The sequence below is a fragment of the Mustela lutreola genome, chromosome X (assembly GCF_030435805.1).
Source record: "Mustela lutreola isolate mMusLut2 chromosome X, mMusLut2.pri, whole genome shotgun sequence".
Classification (NCBI taxonomy): Eukaryota; Metazoa; Chordata; class Mammalia; order Carnivora; family Mustelidae; genus Mustela; species Mustela lutreola.
In genome coordinates this window covers 92789439-92806647 of record NC_081308.1, presented here as the reverse complement: position 1 = coordinate 92806647, position 17209 = coordinate 92789439, and the positions used below count along the sequence as shown (strand labels likewise).

At 43.2% G+C, this 17209-nt stretch overlaps 1 protein-coding gene and 2 long non-coding RNA genes across 4 annotated transcripts in view; 1 reads left to right on the top strand and 2 right to left on the bottom strand.

Annotated features, from left to right (window-relative positions):
- Positions 1–3129: 3129 nt before the first annotated feature.
- Positions 3130–7424, bottom strand: LOC131821707 (uncharacterized). Its single transcript, XR_009349967.1, has 3 exons — positions 6340–7424; positions 5876–6217; positions 3130–5032 (listed from the first exon to the last, which is right to left on the bottom strand). It is a non-coding gene; the product is annotated as an uncharacterized LOC131821707 (long non-coding RNA).
- Positions 7425–9246: 1822 nt separating this feature from the next.
- On the top strand, positions 9247–13030 carry TEX13A (testis expressed 13A). Its single transcript, XM_059156825.1, has one exon. It carries the CDS (start codon positions 9267–9269, stop codon positions 10506–10508), a length of 1242 nt encoding a protein of 413 aa, XP_059012808.1. The 5' UTR covers positions 9247–9266; the 3' UTR covers positions 10509–13030.
- Positions 13031–13676: 646 nt separating this feature from the next.
- LOC131821857 (uncharacterized) overlaps positions 13677–17209 on the bottom strand; it is a 28386-nt gene continuing 24853 nt past the window's right edge. For both annotated transcript variants that reach the window (XR_009349998.1, XR_009349999.1), the window contains exon 4: positions 13677–13880. This is a non-coding gene — a long non-coding RNA (uncharacterized LOC131821857). The remainder of the gene's footprint in view (positions 13881–17209) is intronic.

Below are 17209 nucleotides of genomic sequence, written 5' to 3'. Positions count from 1 at the left end.
TTATCATAAACCATGCAGTTTATTGTCTGGCTACCTAGTTCAAGCTATTTCCTGAGCATGCGCCACCCTTCTTTATCCTTACCCTCATTTCTCCAGGCAATAGTCCTGAGACTTAACTCAGGTAGTCTTTCCTCCAAGAAGCTTTCCCTGACCCTCTTGGACTGGGTGAGTTGTCTCCTGCCAGGACTCTCTTAAGACTACATGATCACCCTATTATATTCTTCAGTTTATGTGCCTATCTCTACCACTAAACCCCCTGGCCCCTGAAGAGCATAGACTATGTCTTGTGTCTTATTCACTCTTGTCTCCTAGCACCCGGCACATGTGTCTAGCACATAGCAGATATTTAGCAAGTACCTGTGGAATGAATGAAGATGAGCTCTGCCACTCTAAGGCCACAGCCTCTTTTGTTCCTTGACCTGAATGTCTAGACACGTAGCCTTTATTGAACATGTCATTAACTGTCCCCTTTCCTTGCCTCCAGATGCTCTAAATTACTAACTGGTCTTCTGTATGTATTTATATATGCAAAGCTAAGCCAGGAACATTATGGGTCAGGAGAGAATACAATGAGGAAAAAGATTCAGCCCCACACCCAAGGAGCTCTTAGAAAATAACCTTCTTCCTCCAGTCTTTGTAATTTACAGCTGAGACCCCCCCTTTTAGAAGGATCTCCTGGAATTATACCCCCTTTCAATCCCACCACAACATTAAATCATCCATAATTTCCTTTTACCTTGCTTGGTAAGTAAATATTTCCATTAATTACAGTGTTGTTTATCTTACATATACTCTAAAAATCAAAATTGATTTGAGGTAAGTGAATGGTGTCTATTCTGTGAGTGTGTGTGCATGTATGTCCTTTATTTTGTATTCTGAGCCATTACTGCACATTGTTATCAACTTGTCGGCTGACAAATTATAAGGGTTTGAAGGATGCCCCCAAAACAGAATGGAAGCACATTGGTTAAAAGGCAAAGAGCAAGAAATACAGGAAACAGTGTAATAATTTACAATAGAAAGCAAATAATGGCATCCCATCCTAAAATAATTTCTCGTCACTGTCACTTAAGACCTTTGCTGAAGCATACACACTACGGAGTGCTACCACATTAAATTACTCAGTACTTGAAAAAACACTAGGATTGTTCATTAAGCTTATTCCAACCTGTTGACAACATAGACTGCAGTCACCTCTTTTGAGAAAGACACCATGGAATGGAGGTCCCTAAATCTCTGAGGCTCATCGTGTTGTGAATGATTCTCTCTTTCTGGGCAGTAATCACCGTGCTTTCAAGCCTTTGAAACTAACACACTTCACTTTGCTAGTAGAGAACCAGCTTCTGTTTCAGCCAGATTTGTAATCAGGCCTTTATGTTGTTTTCATTTACACTTCAATCCGTCAAATTGGCTTTGAAATGTGGAATTTTTGCACTCGGCCTTTATTTTCCACTATGTGTTCCAGTTCTGAATGCCAGAAATGAATGGCCATTTGGTCACTGGTTAGCTGCCAACACAGCATAGCTGTATCCTAATTAAGAGTGACTTTGTGTGTCATGCCAGCCTGCTGAGCTGGCAGATGGGCATTGACCAGAAAGAATCAAGACCTCCGCTTCATATAACTGCATCATTACAGCTTCATTTCCTTGAGTCTTGAAAACTCTCAAATGTAAATATTTAAGATCCCTGGCAAGTATAAGAAGAGTAAAAGGGAAAGAATCTAACACTTATGGAGTACCACCTATGTGCCAATGGTTGTAATTGGTACATTTATAATTAACATTTCACTTCATTCAAGACTCCTGTTAACACCAGATAGCCAGGTACTAGTATTAGCTCCCTTTTACAGACATGGATACTAAAGTTCAGGGAGGTTAAGTAAGCATGGTCATATAGCTAGTGAATGCTAAACCCAGTATTTAAGCCAGACCTAACAGAATCTAGATATGGTACTCTTTTTCCTATGCCATGCTGCTTCTCATAGTAGTGAGATCCAGTGCTGTCCAGTGCTGCCTGTTCTCTGCCTTGAGCCCTGTCCCTGTGTCCAAGGAGGAGGCCTACTTCTCATTTCACTTACTCTGATATTTTGCCTAGGCATGGCTTGCCCTCAGTTTTTCTTCTTTCCTCACTTCGATGGGCTATGATCAAACCCAACATGTCTTTCTTGACCCCCTTCCTTCTACCTCCCTCCCACTCACCATAGTAACTTACTAGAATGTCTGTAGTTTACATATTGGCTGAATCAGTGCATCACACAGCATTTGCATTCCAAAATCTTAAGGTGGTTTCCACTTAGGTCTAGCAATGTTAGGTTTCATTTCTGTTGACAGAGACAAGGGCTCCACAGCACACAACTGTGAGATGACAGTGTGATAACTTACGAAGAATTGTGGATTCAAGAAAGAAATCAGTTTTACCCCGAGTTCCACAATGAACCTCCATTTCATACAGAGCTGGGAATGAGAGCCCAGGGACCAAAGAGTTGCTGTGCACTTACCACAAGGTCTGCAGTTTGCAGGAGGGGTCTTTCAGCCCTTCACATCGCACCTGCATGCCCTCATCCCCTGAGGCATTATCACTGAGGTCAAGGTCTCTTAAGTACTCATTAGTGTAGAGCACATTGCACAGATCCTGACAAAACTCTCCAGTCAGGTGGCAGGTCCACAGTCTGCCAGGAAATAAAGCAGAGAAGGCTGGCATCAGTTCATCTGCACGGAGTTACTTTAGGAATTCTGTTTGCGCACTAGAAAAACACAGTAGAAACTCAGAGTATCGTGTTTAAAAAAATCCCTTGGGCCAGGACCAAGCAGAGATTGTGGAGTGGGAAACATTTATTATTTGGTTCTTCATTTATTGCTTCCTTGGAGATTCAATCACCAGGCCAAAAAATACTCATTTAATTTTAAGATTTGCTGAAACATCAAGAAATTCTGCCTGTGGCTATAGTCCATGATACTTACGCCAGATCCTTTAACTGACAGTCAGGCTGTTTTAATCCTTTGCACAGCAATTTCAGTCCCAAATCTTCAATTTTGTTATTAATTAGAAGCAGCCTTGTCAGGCGCCAGGTGGAGCTCAGGACTTGGGCAAGGAACTCACAGCTAGCTGCAGAAAGGGAACATTCAGAAAGTCTGAAGGAATGGGGATACCAGGGCGGCTGTTAACCATAGAGTCCTACTGAACCTCAAGTGCCAAGGTCTGTGAGAACAAGGATAATCAGACACTTACACAAGATTCTGGAGAATAGCCTTTGCATGCTGCAGACCTTCACAGAGAAGCTGTACTCCTGTGTCCCCTACGGCATTGGCAAACGCAAACAGCTCTTTTAAAGTCTGACTCACATGCAAGAAAGAAGAGAGCTCCATACAGCTAGCATCTGGTAGGTAACATGTGCTCAAGCTACCAAGAGAAAAAGAAGAAAAATCAGCCACTGCTGTCTAAGTTTTCTGTTTTCCTAGTCTTCCTTCAAGTTCCAGCTCCTGGCACACCTCCTTTACAAAGCCACCTCCTGAGGTCTCCAGCCCACAGTGGCCTCCTACCTTTTCCTGGGCTCATCTGGCATTTTTAAATGATTCCAGTGTTGGGCACTTCATTACACAATTGTACACAACATAAATTTAAAATTCTATCTCAGAGCTTCTTTCAAATCCCATGGGGGAAATGGTATATCTTTAATAAGCTTTATAGTCAAAAGATCTAAAAGTCCATTATTTATAAATTTTCCATCCTAGAGACCCAGCCCACCATCATCAACCATGTAATATTCCTTCTTTGGGATGAAGAGTGGTTTTTTACCAATCTTCCTGTCTTCTCAATCTTTGTTTCTCCATATTAAATAGCACAATTTCTTGAAACCGATCAACTTTTTTTCCCATTACTTTCAGGAATTTCTATGATATATATTATAATCTTTGAGTCCTCAATTTTCTCTTGAGTTAACCAGGCTCCAACCTTAGCCTTCCAGAAGGCTCATAGGTACACATGTCTATATCTCCTCAATTTAGAATTTTAAAAAGAGGTATTTTGGTGGGGTAAAAAAGGGGTTTCAAAGTAGATTTTAGAAAACTTCAATGTTAAAGAGCTTTTGCTTTTAAAACCCCACACATAGGGGTGCCTGGGTGGCTCAGTTGGCTAAGCATCTGACTCTTGATCTTTGTTCAGGTCTTGATCTCAGAGTCATGAGTTAAAAGCCTGAATTGGGCTCCACACTGGGTATGAAGTCTACTTTAAAAAATATAAATAAACCCACATATATATTGATATGTTAGTGATAGTTAATTGTGTCACATTGGCTAGGTTATACATCTAGATATTTGGTCAAAATTATTCTAGATGTATCTGGGAAGGTACTTTTTAGATGAGATTAACATTTAAATCAGTAGACTTTGAGTAATTTACCCTCCATAACTTGGGTTGGCCTCACCTAATCAGTTGAAAGTTTTTATAGAAACAGACTGACCTCCCTGGGGAAGAGGAGAGAATTCTCCCAGCAGAATGCCTTCAGACTTGAAATGTAATATGAGCTTTTCCCTGTGTCTCCAGCATGTTGGCCTACCTTGCAAATATTGAACTTGACAGCCATCCTAATCCTTATGAGTCAATTCCTTAAAATAAATCTCAATACAGTTGGCCCCTGAACACAGGTTTGAAATCATGGGTTCACTTAAACACCAATTTTTTAATAAATATACTCCAGTGCTATAAATGTATTTTCCCTTCCTCGTGATTTTCTTAGTTAACATCTTTTCCCCAGCTTACTTTCTTGTAACAATACATATATAAAACATATCACATACAGAGTATGTGTCAATCAACTGTTCATGATTTGGCTTCCAGTCAAAAGCAGGCTATTAGCAGTTAAGCTTTTGGAGGGTCAAAAGTTATAAGTGGAGGCACCTGGGTGTCTCAGTGGATTAAAGCCTCTGCCTTCGGCTCAAGTCATGATCTCAGGGTCCTGGGATCAAGCCCCACATTGGGCTCTCTGCTCAGTAGGGAGCCTGCTTCCTCCTCTCTCTCTGCCAACTTGTGATCTCTGTCAAATAAATAAATAAAATCTTTAAAAAAAATAGTTATACAATCTGAGGGGTTTGAAGTGGCGGGGGGGTGGGAGGTTGGGGGTACCAGGTGGTGGGTATTATAGAGGGCACGGATTGCATGGAGCACTGGGTGTGGTGAAAAAATAATGAATACTGTTATGCTGAAAATTTTAAAAAACTCAATAAATGCAAAAACATTTAAAAAAAAGTTATAAGTGGATTTCTAACTGTGGGGTGTGGGGGCGCTAACCCTCTATGTGGTTCAAGAGTCAACTGTATATTCAGATACATCTTATTTGTTCTGTTTCTCTGGAGAACCCAAATACTAAAATCTAAAAGTTTATAAGATAGGGCGCCTGGATGGCTCAGTGGCCTAAGCCTCTGCCTTCAGCTCAGGTCATGGTCTTGGGGTCCTGGGATCAAGTCCCACATCAGGCTCTCTGCTCAGCAGGGAACCTGATTCCCCCTATCTTTCTCTGCCTGCCTCTCTCCCTACTTGTGATCATCTCTCTGTGTCAAATAAATAAATAAAATCTTAAAAAAATAAAAATAAATAAAAGTTTATAAGATAAACTTTTTCATTAAAATCATTATCATGGACTTTGAAGTCAGATACATGAGGGTTCTGAACTGTGCCTTTGCCATGTTACTTGGTCTTATGACCCTTGGGTTCCCATTTCCTCATCACTAAAATGGAGATAATAATCTGAAACTTCTCAGAACTGTTGTACAATTAAAGGAAATCATAGATACAAAGCAGTCAGCACAATGCTTAGCACAAAGTGATTGTTCAGTAAGTGTGGGTTATTATTATAACCATTGATGTTATTGTCACTTACAATGAAAATTCTTTTCCTAAACTTCTTGCATAAGAACAATTTTAGGGACTGTCACTTTTATTCTTCCTCTCCATGATTCCTTGAAATGTGTTTTGATCACAAAACATCCATCTTGAGTTGCATATTTAAATTTTTTTTTCTTGCAGCAAGGAAACTAATAGTTACAGCTTACTTGAACTTCCGTAATTTGCAGTTTGGATCTTTTAAGCCTTCACAAAGCAATTTCAAAGCTGAAGCTTCCAATCTGGTTTCACTAAATTCCAGATCAGTGAGCCACTGACTGGTACTGAGAATAGCTGCCAGTACCCACAAGAAGCAGGAGAGATAAGGCATCGGTACAACCTTCAGAGAAGAGAAGAATGACTTCATTATCATTATCAATATCATTGCTCTCTCCCCATGCAAACAGAAATTGACCAAAAATGATACAAACACAGACAACAAATTCTCCTGCTATCAGTTACCTCAATGTCCATAAGATACAGTTTGGCTGTTTTAATCCTTCACACAGAAGCTTCGTTCCTGAATCTTCCAGGGTTTTTTTTTTTTTTTTTTTACAAACTCGAAATCTGTAAAATACTGGTTAGTTTCAAATACTGAAGAGAGATCCCTACCACAAGAAGCTGTGAAGTGGCAGAAAATCAGTATGTGTGGAGAAAAAGACATTTTAGAGAAGAAAGAAAATAGGTATCTGTACCTTACTAATGCAGTGAATTCTTTCAGTCATTGGGTGCTTACCACTGTTCCAGATGCTGAAAACACAAAAATAATTAAAACCCAGACCTGGCCTTGAAAAGTACTGCAAGTGGAATGCACAAGGTATTATGGGGACACAGAAAGGTGGCACAATTCAGCCCAGCTTGGAGTGGGAGCTAGAGGACCAAGAAATACAAGAGAAAGAAATACTTGAGTGCTGTTGTGAAAGGGGAAGAGGGATTGAACAGCAGTTAGGTGGAGGAAAAGAATGGGAGCAGGGATAACAGGAGGAGCACAGGGACAAAACACTTATGGAGCAGCCTGGGCAAAGGCCAGAAGACAAGTGAGAGGGAGGATTCTTTGTTTGAGAAACTGCCAATTACAGCTGACCCTTGAGCAACTCAGGGGGCTAGGGGCTCCGGCCTCCACACAGTTGAAAATCTGCCTATAACTTCTGATTTCCCCAAAACTTAACAACTAATAGCCTACTGTTGACCAGAAGCTTTAACAATAAAATAGTCAACTAACACGTATTTGTATGTTATATGTATTACCTACTGCATCTTACAATAAAATAAGCTAGAGAAAAGAATGTTTTTTTAATTAAGAAAATTATAACGAAGAGAAAATATATTTATAGTACTGTACTGAATTTATTTTTAAAAAATCCACACATTTCAAGTCCTGTGTTGTTCAAGGGTCAACTGCATTTGCTATGGCCTATATTAAAAGACTAGAAGGAGAAATATATATATATATATCTCAAACTATTAATATTAGTTATCTTCTAGGTTATGGAACAGTGAGATTATAGGGACACATTTACATTATAGATATTTAAAAATTATTTACACTGATCACAAGTTATAAAAATAGTTTAAACTTTTTTAAAAAAACACATGATTATTATAAATAATTTCTACAATAGAGAAAAATACAAAGTTTTTTAAAGTATTATATTCCTACCATTCCAAAATAACCACTGTTAACATTTTGGTATGTGACTTTCCAGATTTTTAATGCATGCATGCATATAGAAGTAAATGTTCTTTGTAACAAATGAAATCATAGAAAGATGTATTTTATTTTAAGATTTTATTTATTTGAGAGACAGAGAGAGACCATGAGAGGTGAGAAGGTAAGAGGGAGAAGCAGACTCCCCGTGGAGCTGGGAGCCCCATGTGGGACTCCATCCCAGGACTCTGGCCTCATGACCTGAGCTGAAGGCAGCTGCTTGACCAACTGAGCCACCCAGGCACCCTAGAAAGATGTATTTTAAAAAGAAAAATTTTTTCCAACCTCCTCTCCAATTCCACCTCCCAGAGATAACCAATGTTAAGAATCTAGTATATACTCTCCCCCTCCCACTTCATGAGCATAGAAACACACACACACACAAATTTGTAATTTTTACAAAAATGCAATCATAGAAAACATTACATCAACTTTACATGCACTTTGTCATTCAGTCCTCATGGCAGGCCCACAGGTAGAAACTAATATTCAATTATATAGTATAAGGTCATTTAGTAAGTGGCAAAGTAGGACTAAATCTTAAGTCTGTCTGGTTTTTCTAGTAGTCTTCAGAAAGCCATTGGAGGTTTAAACTGACATGCTCAGATCCCTCTGATGTTATGGTAGGCAGGAGACAGACTAGGTTATCAGAGGGCTGCACTGGTCCAGGGAATATATACCCCAGGGGGAGCTGGATTAGGATGGAGGGCGTGTGAAGGTGGACAGATTTGAGACCTGTTTTCGGGGTAAAATGGCCAGAATTTAAGATTGTTTAGGGTGACTATAATAATATTCAGTGCTGAGCCAATGGGTGACAAAGCTGTTCCCAGGCTCCACCCACTTCCTCCGAGGGTTACGGAAAGCCAGTGAAGGATTGGAGCTGCTTCGAGTTCTAGAACATTCCATCTCTAGGAGGCGAGGACGCCCCTGGCATGGGACAAACCTTTATGGAGGGGGGCGGAACTTCCTGTACTTAATTATGAGTACTTCATGTTTCAGATTCTAAATCTTTTCTAACCACTGCTGTTGTTTCCCACCTTCAACAACTTTCAGCAATGTAGCAGGTTCTCTTTTGTCCTGGAGTTTGGGAGGAACCTTCCTCATAAATTCCCTCCCACCCCCACTATCTCCGGAAGTTGGAACAGTCCTAGAGTAAAAGCCTCGAGGATTGGCCCCAAGACTTCCTTTTCTCCGCCTGGAGTCTTTGGAGGGACCCGTGTGCTCTCACTTTGAGCTTAGTCGGTAGGCGTGGTTAGCCAGCAACCTATCTGCCCCCCCCTACCCCGCAAACCCCCCATCCCCACCTTAGAGGTGAGATTTGGTGGGAGGTGTACTAGGGTGGGGCAAGTCAGTCAGGGGGCCTTTAAGAGGGTCTGAGGCGGGAGAGGAAAGGGCAGGGCCGCAGGTAGGAGGAGACTGGGGGCGGCCTGTTGGGAAGGGGGCACGGGAGAGGGCTGGGAAGGGCTGGAGGTGGGAAGGTGGGGGTATCGGGGGGGGGGAAGCAGGGTGCAAGGGTGAGGGGGCAGGGGATGGTGGGGGGGCAGGGGGCAGGCGGCAAGCATGGGGGGAGATGGGGGGCGGGGGGCGGGAAGGCGTGCAGGTTGGGGAGGGCCCCTGCAGAGTGGACAACCGGTTGATTCATCCCACAGAGACAGCTAAATCCCTAAGGGGCTCAGTAGTCATGTCCTTAAAACCCGATGATGCCAGCAGTGGGTTCCAGCACAACAATGTTGTGGCCTTCATCAATGAGAAGATGGCCGGGCACACAAAAGGCCCTGAGTTCTATCTCGAGAATATAGCCCTGTCCTGGGAGGAGGTGGAGAACAAGCTCAGGGACATCCTAGAGGACAGCACGGTGCCCAGCGAGGTCAAAGACGCCTGTGCCTGGAGCAGCCTTGCCCTGGGCGTGCGTTTCGCGCGCAGGCAGGGCCAGTTACACAAGCACAGGGTACAGTGGCTACACGATTTTGCCAAACTGCATAAGTCCGCTGCACAGGCCTTGGCCTCAGACCTAAAGGAGCACACAGCGCGGCAGGAGATGGAGCGCAAGGAGGCAGCATTCCGGATGCGGCAGACACAAGCAAACCTGGCAGAGATGCAGAAGGAACGGGACCTCCTGAAGTGGAAGCTCTTCCAGGTTGTAAGATTATCTCTACTTGGTCCCCACCCCATCGCACTGCCCTCTCTCTGCTCAGACTGGGTCTCGACCCTGCCCTTTTCTCTCCAACAGCTGGGGTCTACCGGGGAGCAGGGCCAGGCCTCAGAGGGGCCAGGCCCAGCCACTGCCAGTGGGGCTGGGACAGAAGAAACATGCAAGGAGGTAGAGGAGTCCCAAGCTGCTTCTGCTGGTGCCACAGGAAAAGGAAGAAGAAGACAGAAGAATGCATTGGGGGCTGAAGCCACAAAGGAGCTCGGCAGAGGCCTCCTGCACGTGGTTGGAGCCGTGGAGCGGAAAAATTACACCACTGGTGGCCAGAGAGAGGGAGATCTCAGGTCAGTGGAAACCACCATGTTTTATTTCTCTGGGACCCTCAAGCCTGGGTCCATAGTCTCACCATCACCCCTTCCTGTCCAGCTCCCTGCTTCATTCACATACTCCTACTCATGCCCCTCATCCCCCTTCCCACCTGCGCCCACACCATCCCCACCAGCAGCAACATGCACAGCAAGAGCTCCATCTCAGACATCTCCCAACAGGAAGCCCTCTGACGTTAGCTTGTGTTCTGATGTGGGGTCCCAGGGAACAGACCCTCAAGAATCCCAAAGAGACAGGAGAGACTTCGAACCCCATCAGCAGAGAAGACCTCCCATATTTCGAAGGCCTGGGGATTGGGACTGCCCTTGGTGTAAAGCTGTGAATTTTTCACGGAGGGAAATTTGCTTCCGCTGTGGGAGGGGAATCTGGCTGCAAAGCCCTCAGTAAATTTAGAAATGTGAAATATAACAAAAACATAAACCAATGGGAAATCAATGTTCAAAGTGGGAGGGTAAGGAAGGGAACTGGGTAGAGTGGGGGGAGGGCATGAATGGGAGAATGGGGCTAAGGGAGTGGAAGGGAGGGGGGTTGGAACTGGAGGTAGTATAGATTGATAAGGAGAGATTTATTTTGATGACCCCTTTTTTGTTCTGGAGCACTAGCATCCCACACCCCAGAAGCACCGTAGCTTCTTAGTATATGTCTCCCTCCCCAACCCTAGTATCTGGTGGGCCTGAGCAGCCATGTATATGGCAACACACCCCTGTTCCCACCTAGGCTATATATGATTGGAGCAGGAGGGGACACCTGACCTATCCTGAGCCAAACAGGTTCTTACACTAGAGAATCTGAACTGAGAGGCAGATTCCATAGTCAGGGTGGTGTTGGGTAAGAAAAAAATGGGTTATTTGGAGTTGGGGCCAAGGCCACAGCCAAGCCCTGGTCCTGGTTATCAGGGAGCAGAACTGTGTGCTTTATAGAAGCCAAGTATCTTTTAGAGGATGCCAGAATGCGGTCCCAGGGATCAGACAAGCACGGAGAAGCAGCACAGGAGTTGATTCTGCAACCCCAGAGGTGGAGAAAGTGGTGGCATGATTACTTTTCCACTCTCTGCAATTGTGCAATTGTGAAAATCCGATCTATACAGATCCCCATTTCTTTAAGCTAACTTGAGCGAGTTCCTGTTCTGGGCAAGCAGGTTATTTCCAAGTCAGAAACTGGCACCAGAAGAGCAGTTACAAACCACAGACTGTCAAAGAAAATGTCAGAACTTGGCTGGGGAGGAGTATCAGAGGGTTATGGGTAGTGAGGATTCCTGCATCCCAAGAGTCTCCAGGAATAAACTGGACAGGATGCTTGTTCATGTTCTGATCAAGTTAAAGTGTGAGAAACGATCCAAACAGGCCTGTAGTTAACCCTGGCCTTACAACACAGCAGAGATTTGCCACCCCTAAGAAAATCCTTTAGGTCTGCAAACAGGACACCAGTACCAGTTGCGGACAAGGACTGCTATGACTGTCTAGCTCCACAATAGAACACTCCCCAGTCTCAGTGGCAGAACTGGAAACTCCTGCCACTGCCAAAGAGGTGAGTCAGCAACTGCTAGTGCCCAGAGGGTTTAGACCACGGACCAAAGTGTGGTGCCATCCTAAGGGATTCTCTGTCCCAGCCCACCACCAGAATAATAGCAGAAGGGGTAATCTGGCTACAAAGGCCTCAGTGAATTCATGAATGTGAAATAAAACATATCCCAAAGGGAAATCAATTCCAGAGGGAGGGGGTAAACTGGGAAAGGGGGAGGGGAAAAGATGGTCTGTGTCTCCTTTCTCACGACTGTGAGTATTGATGATGGAGACTAAACGTAAGGTTTAGCCCACAGATGGAAAGATGGTGAGGTGTCACACCTGGACCATAGTAAGACAACCAGAGGAACCCTGGATATTACCCAGGGACTCTACTGACCTAGAGCCTGAAGCTGTCATGGCCCTGGGACATCTCTACAGCAGCTGGCTTTGACTCTGTGCTGTCCCCTATTGGGGCAGGTATGGACAACCATCACAGTTTGGGGCAAAATCCCTAACCTGCATTTTCAGAAATATCTCTGGGCTCATTTATATTTTTCTAGGGCACTCTTAACACCTGAGAGTGAATAACTCTTTGTTGTAGGAGGCTGTCCAGTACACTGTAGGATGTTTGGCAGAACCCCTGGCCTCTATCCCTTAGGGGCCTCACTCTACCCCCTAGCTGTGACAGCCAAAAATGTCTCCAGATATTGCCACACATCCACTGGAGAGCACAACTGCCACTGTTCGGGAACCATGGAGGCAAGGAGGTCCTTGGGAGTAGTCAGAATGGGGGGTAGGGAGGAGAGTAGCAAGGAGATCATACTCTGCAGTGCTTGGGTCTGTAGGGGAAGCCCTAAGGTAGGAGGTAAAAAGTGCTCATTGGGTCTGGTAGTCACTGTTGATCTTTGAGCAGATCTGGGCTGGGGAAGAACAGAAGCCAAACCACAAGGACTGGGGGGTAAATAGGAAACAAGGAAATATGGGGGAGCTCTTCAAGCACTTCTGGCTGGGAAAGAAAGGAGTGGGGTAGCATACAGGGCTGAGAGAGAGAGTTCTTTGGAATATGGGAGAAACTTGAACCATGGGGAGGGAGAGAGCTGAAGAAAGCTTGAAAATACAATGTGTAAATGGAGATAGACCCTGCATACTGTATTGGAAGCATGTCCACTGTACTATTCAATGAAATAAAATTGACAGCTAGTTTTTTGTGTGTGAAACAAAACCCCCCAAAGTTCTAGAACTCTGCATGTGTATGATATGTATATTACAGATTTATGTGTGCCTTACATTATAGATTGATGTTTGAAAAAGCATAGAAAAAGGTCTGGAAAGACATTTAGCAAACAAGGTATTACGTAGGGAGGGTAAGCTCAGGGTCAGGACATGGTAAGGAGGAGGATGGGGTTCTGGGGATATAAACTGGGGTGGGGTCTGGGACAGTTGGGTGGAGGGAGTTTTAGATTGTTATGTACTTCTGTGTTGTGTAAAGTGAAATAATTAAATGATTACAAAAATTTTAAAAAGGAGTGAATTGACTGGCTCGGGTAGGATTGGAAAGGCTGCCTCATCCTCTGAGGCATGAGGGAAGGAGAACAGACACTGATCTGTGCGGTAAGGAGTTTGGAAACAAAGGGGCTTGTGCCTGTGTGCTGCTGATGTGGACTGACAAGACACTGTAGAGTGAGCAAGAAATAAAGTCAAGGGCTGGGGTGGGGAGCTTCTGAGCAATGGAACTTTAGGGAGTAGCTACAGCAGACAAGGTAGGGGGGAGATATGGAGGGAGAGAAAAGGATCATTGAGCTGCATGGAGTAGGATAGGATCCAACAAAGAAAACCAACGAGGACGACAATGAGAATCTGGAAGGAGAAGGGGTTAGGCCCAGGAGGGGCGCCAGACACAGACCTCTTAGATGTTTTAATCTGCCACCTACTCCTGCAGCAAAAAAAGCATATACGAAAGGGGAAGAGGCTGGAGGGGCTGGCAAGGATCTGTGCCTGACTCTCTACCCCTTCTATGCTCATAGGCCCCCTTATCATTTGCTATTCCGCTACGGAGAAGCTGAGCACTAGTTGCATCTTGTTTTCAGGTCCGATCAGTGCAATTTCTAGCAACCCCATCTTTACCTTGCAAATACGTAAGTGTTTAAAGCAAAGTTCAACTTACTTCAGGTCTTTGATTTTACAGTATGGATTATACAGTGCTTGGCAGAGCAAGTGTAGCTGAGACACTGGCAAACTGCACAGCTGGAAGGACCTAAAAGAGATGAAAAAGGAAAAATAATTTAAAACAAGATAGTGAAAAACAAAATTTTAAGTAAAGGGCTAATTTTGGCTTCTGCCATCACACTAGTATTCATTTACCTCTTCCAGAAGCCTTAAGAAGTATTACCCCATTTTTCAGATAAGGAAATTAAGGCACAAAATATTTAAGGTATTTGCCTAAGGTCTCATAGGTAGGAACAGAACAGAGACCAGCATTCAGGCCTGTCTGACTTTAAAGCCCAAGCCATGTTACTGTGTGCCAGGCACCAAGGTAAGCACTTTAGTATACAAATCATCTTATCTGGTCCTCAACACAATGATAGATATTTTATTCATTTTATTTATTTTTTTTTTAAGATTCTATTTATTTGACAGACAGAGATCACAAGTAGGCAGAGAAACAGGCAGAGAGAGAGGAGGAAGCAGGCTCCTTGCTGAGCAGAGAGCCTGATGCGGGGCTCGATCCCAGGACCCTGGGATCATGACCCGGGTCGAAGGCAGAGGCTTTAACCCACTGAGCCACCCAGGCGCCCCCAATGATGGATATTTTAATCACCATTTTGCAGATGCTCAGAAGTCAAGTGACTTGCCCCAGCTATCTTTATAATATAACAATTTCTTGGTTGTCAGTACTAATAGAAGAATTAACAATAATTGAAAATGAGAAAAGTTCATATGGTACTTTTATTTTTAATTTTTTAATAAGTAATTATTTTATTTATTTTAAATAAATAATTTTAAATAAATTTTTAAAGATTTTATTTGACAGGAAAATAGCACAAGTAGGGGGAGCAGCAGGCAGAGGGAGAGGGGGCTCGATCCCAGGACCCTGGGATCATGACCTGAGCTAAAGGCAGAAGCTTAATGACTGAGCCTCCTAGGCTCCCTTATTTTGAATTTTTTGACAAACACCTGAAGAAAACAAAAACACTAACTCAAAAATATATATGCACCCATATGTTTAGAGCAATTATTAACAACAACCATATTATGGAAGCAACCCAAGTGTCCGTCAATAGATGGATAGATAAAGAAGTGGCAAATATATGCAATGGAATATTACTCAGCCATAAAAAGAATGAAATCTTGCCATTTTTCAACAACATGGATGGACCTAGAGGGTATTATGCTAAATGAAAGCAAACAGTCAAAGACAAATACCACACAATTACACTCATATATGGAATTTAAGAAATAAAACAAATGAAGAAACAAAAAAACAGACTCTTAAATAGAACAAATTGGTGACTGCCAGAGGGGAGGTGGGTAGGAGATGGGTGAAATAGATAAAGGGGATTAAGAGTAAATTTATCTTAACAAGCACTGAGAAATGTGTATAATTATTGAATCACTATACAGTACACCTGAAACTAATATAACACTGTATGTTAATTATACTTGAACAAAAAAAAAGCTAGAAATATTATCATACAGTTTTACTTATTTGTGGAGCAAAAGGAATAGCGTGGTGGCATCTGGGTGGCTCAGTGGGTTAAGCCTCTGCCTTGGGCTCAGGTCATGATCTCAGGGTCCTGGGATCGAGCCCCACATTGGGCTCTCTGCTCAGCAGGGAGCCTGCTCCCCCCCCCACCTCTTTGCCTACTGTAATCTCTCTCTGTCAAATAAATAAATAAAAATTTTAAAAATAAAAAGGAATAGCGTGGAGGACATTAGGAGAAGGAAGGGAAAAATGAAGGTGGGAGGGAAGCCGAGGGGAAGACGAACCATCAGAGACTATGAACTCTGCGAAACAAACTGAGGGTTTTAGAGGGGAGCGGGATAAGGGAATAGGTGAGCCCAGTGATAGTATTAAGTAAGGCACGTACTGCTTGGAGCACTTGATGTTATACACTAATAAAGAATCATGGAACACTACATCAAAAATTCATGATATACTGTATGGTGACTTACATAGCATAATAATTTTAAAAAGGTCAATAGTAAACTCTCCGTCAACACCTTTAGGAATATTTTGGGTTGGGGCACCTGGGTGGCTCAGTGGGTTAAAGCTCTGCCTTCGGCTCAGGTCATGATCCCAGGGTCCTGGGATGGAGCCCCGCATCGGGCAATCTGCTCAGCAGGGAGCCTGCTTCTCTCTCTCTGTCTCTGCCTGCTTCTCTGCCTACTTGTGATCTGTCACTCTGTCGAATAGATAAATAAAATCTTACAAAAAAGAATATTTTGTGTTAGACTCTGAAGAAAGTTTAACCTTCTGATAAAGACAATAGGGTCAGGATAGGAACTCCATTTAAGGCTGATTTTCTGAAAACCTAGAGTGAACAAGAAGCCTCTCTGTTCCCATCCATGTTTAAAATTCTCAATATATATATGTCCATTATTTTACTTTACAATATGCATCTGGATTGAAAGTGTCATGAATTTGTCAAGACACTAGCCAAGGTCCTTAGTAATTCTAAGTCCATGTAATTGCTCCTACTCCTTCCACTCTAATCCCAAACACAACTCTTGCTGCACTTCTCTTCCCCTTCCCACCTCCCTCAAACACACATATCCCATACTTCCTTCTGTCTCCATGCTACTGCCCAATGAGGAAATACAATTATCAGAGAAAACACTTGGATTAACTCACTCCCCAAGCCCACTCTCTTCTTCTCAAGGTCTCTTACCCATCAGCTGGTCCCACAACTAAAGGATTGCAATGTTCTTTTTTTATTTTTGAGAGAGACAAATTAAAAAAACAAGGTGGGGGGGCAGAGGGAAAGGGAATCTTAAGCCGGCTCCACATTCAGCACAGATCCCGACATGGGGCTCGATCTCACAACTCTGAGATCATGACCTGAGTGGAAATCAAGAGTCAGCCTGAGTCCCTCAGGCACCCCAGCTATGTCCATCTTAACCCAAGTATTGAGAACAGGCTTATAACCAGTGGCATTTTCTAGATAACACAAGTATAAATCTTCTTGGCTGCATTAGTAAATAAGTCAGTAGAACTCTGTTTTTAGTATACAGTATTTATTATTTAAATGGTTTACCTAAGCCTCTTTGAACTCTTTGTAAATGTGCAAATCTCTGGACCCTCTGTGAAGATGCAAGCCTGATGGAAAAAGTCCAGGCTTTACAGCAACATAGTTCTGAGTCTTACCAACCTGGAGCTCTTTGAGGTGTCAATGATGAAGTATATGTAGAAGAGAGTGATGACCAATTCAATGTTAAGTTTACCACTTTTCTTCGAATAGTCATCAACACCCAAATAGCAGAATCCTCAATGGTAATATTGATGACTTACATGCTCATAACACTTTATAACTAGAGCACATTCACAAAGTTACAGTGAAGACTAAAATACGTACACACACTTAG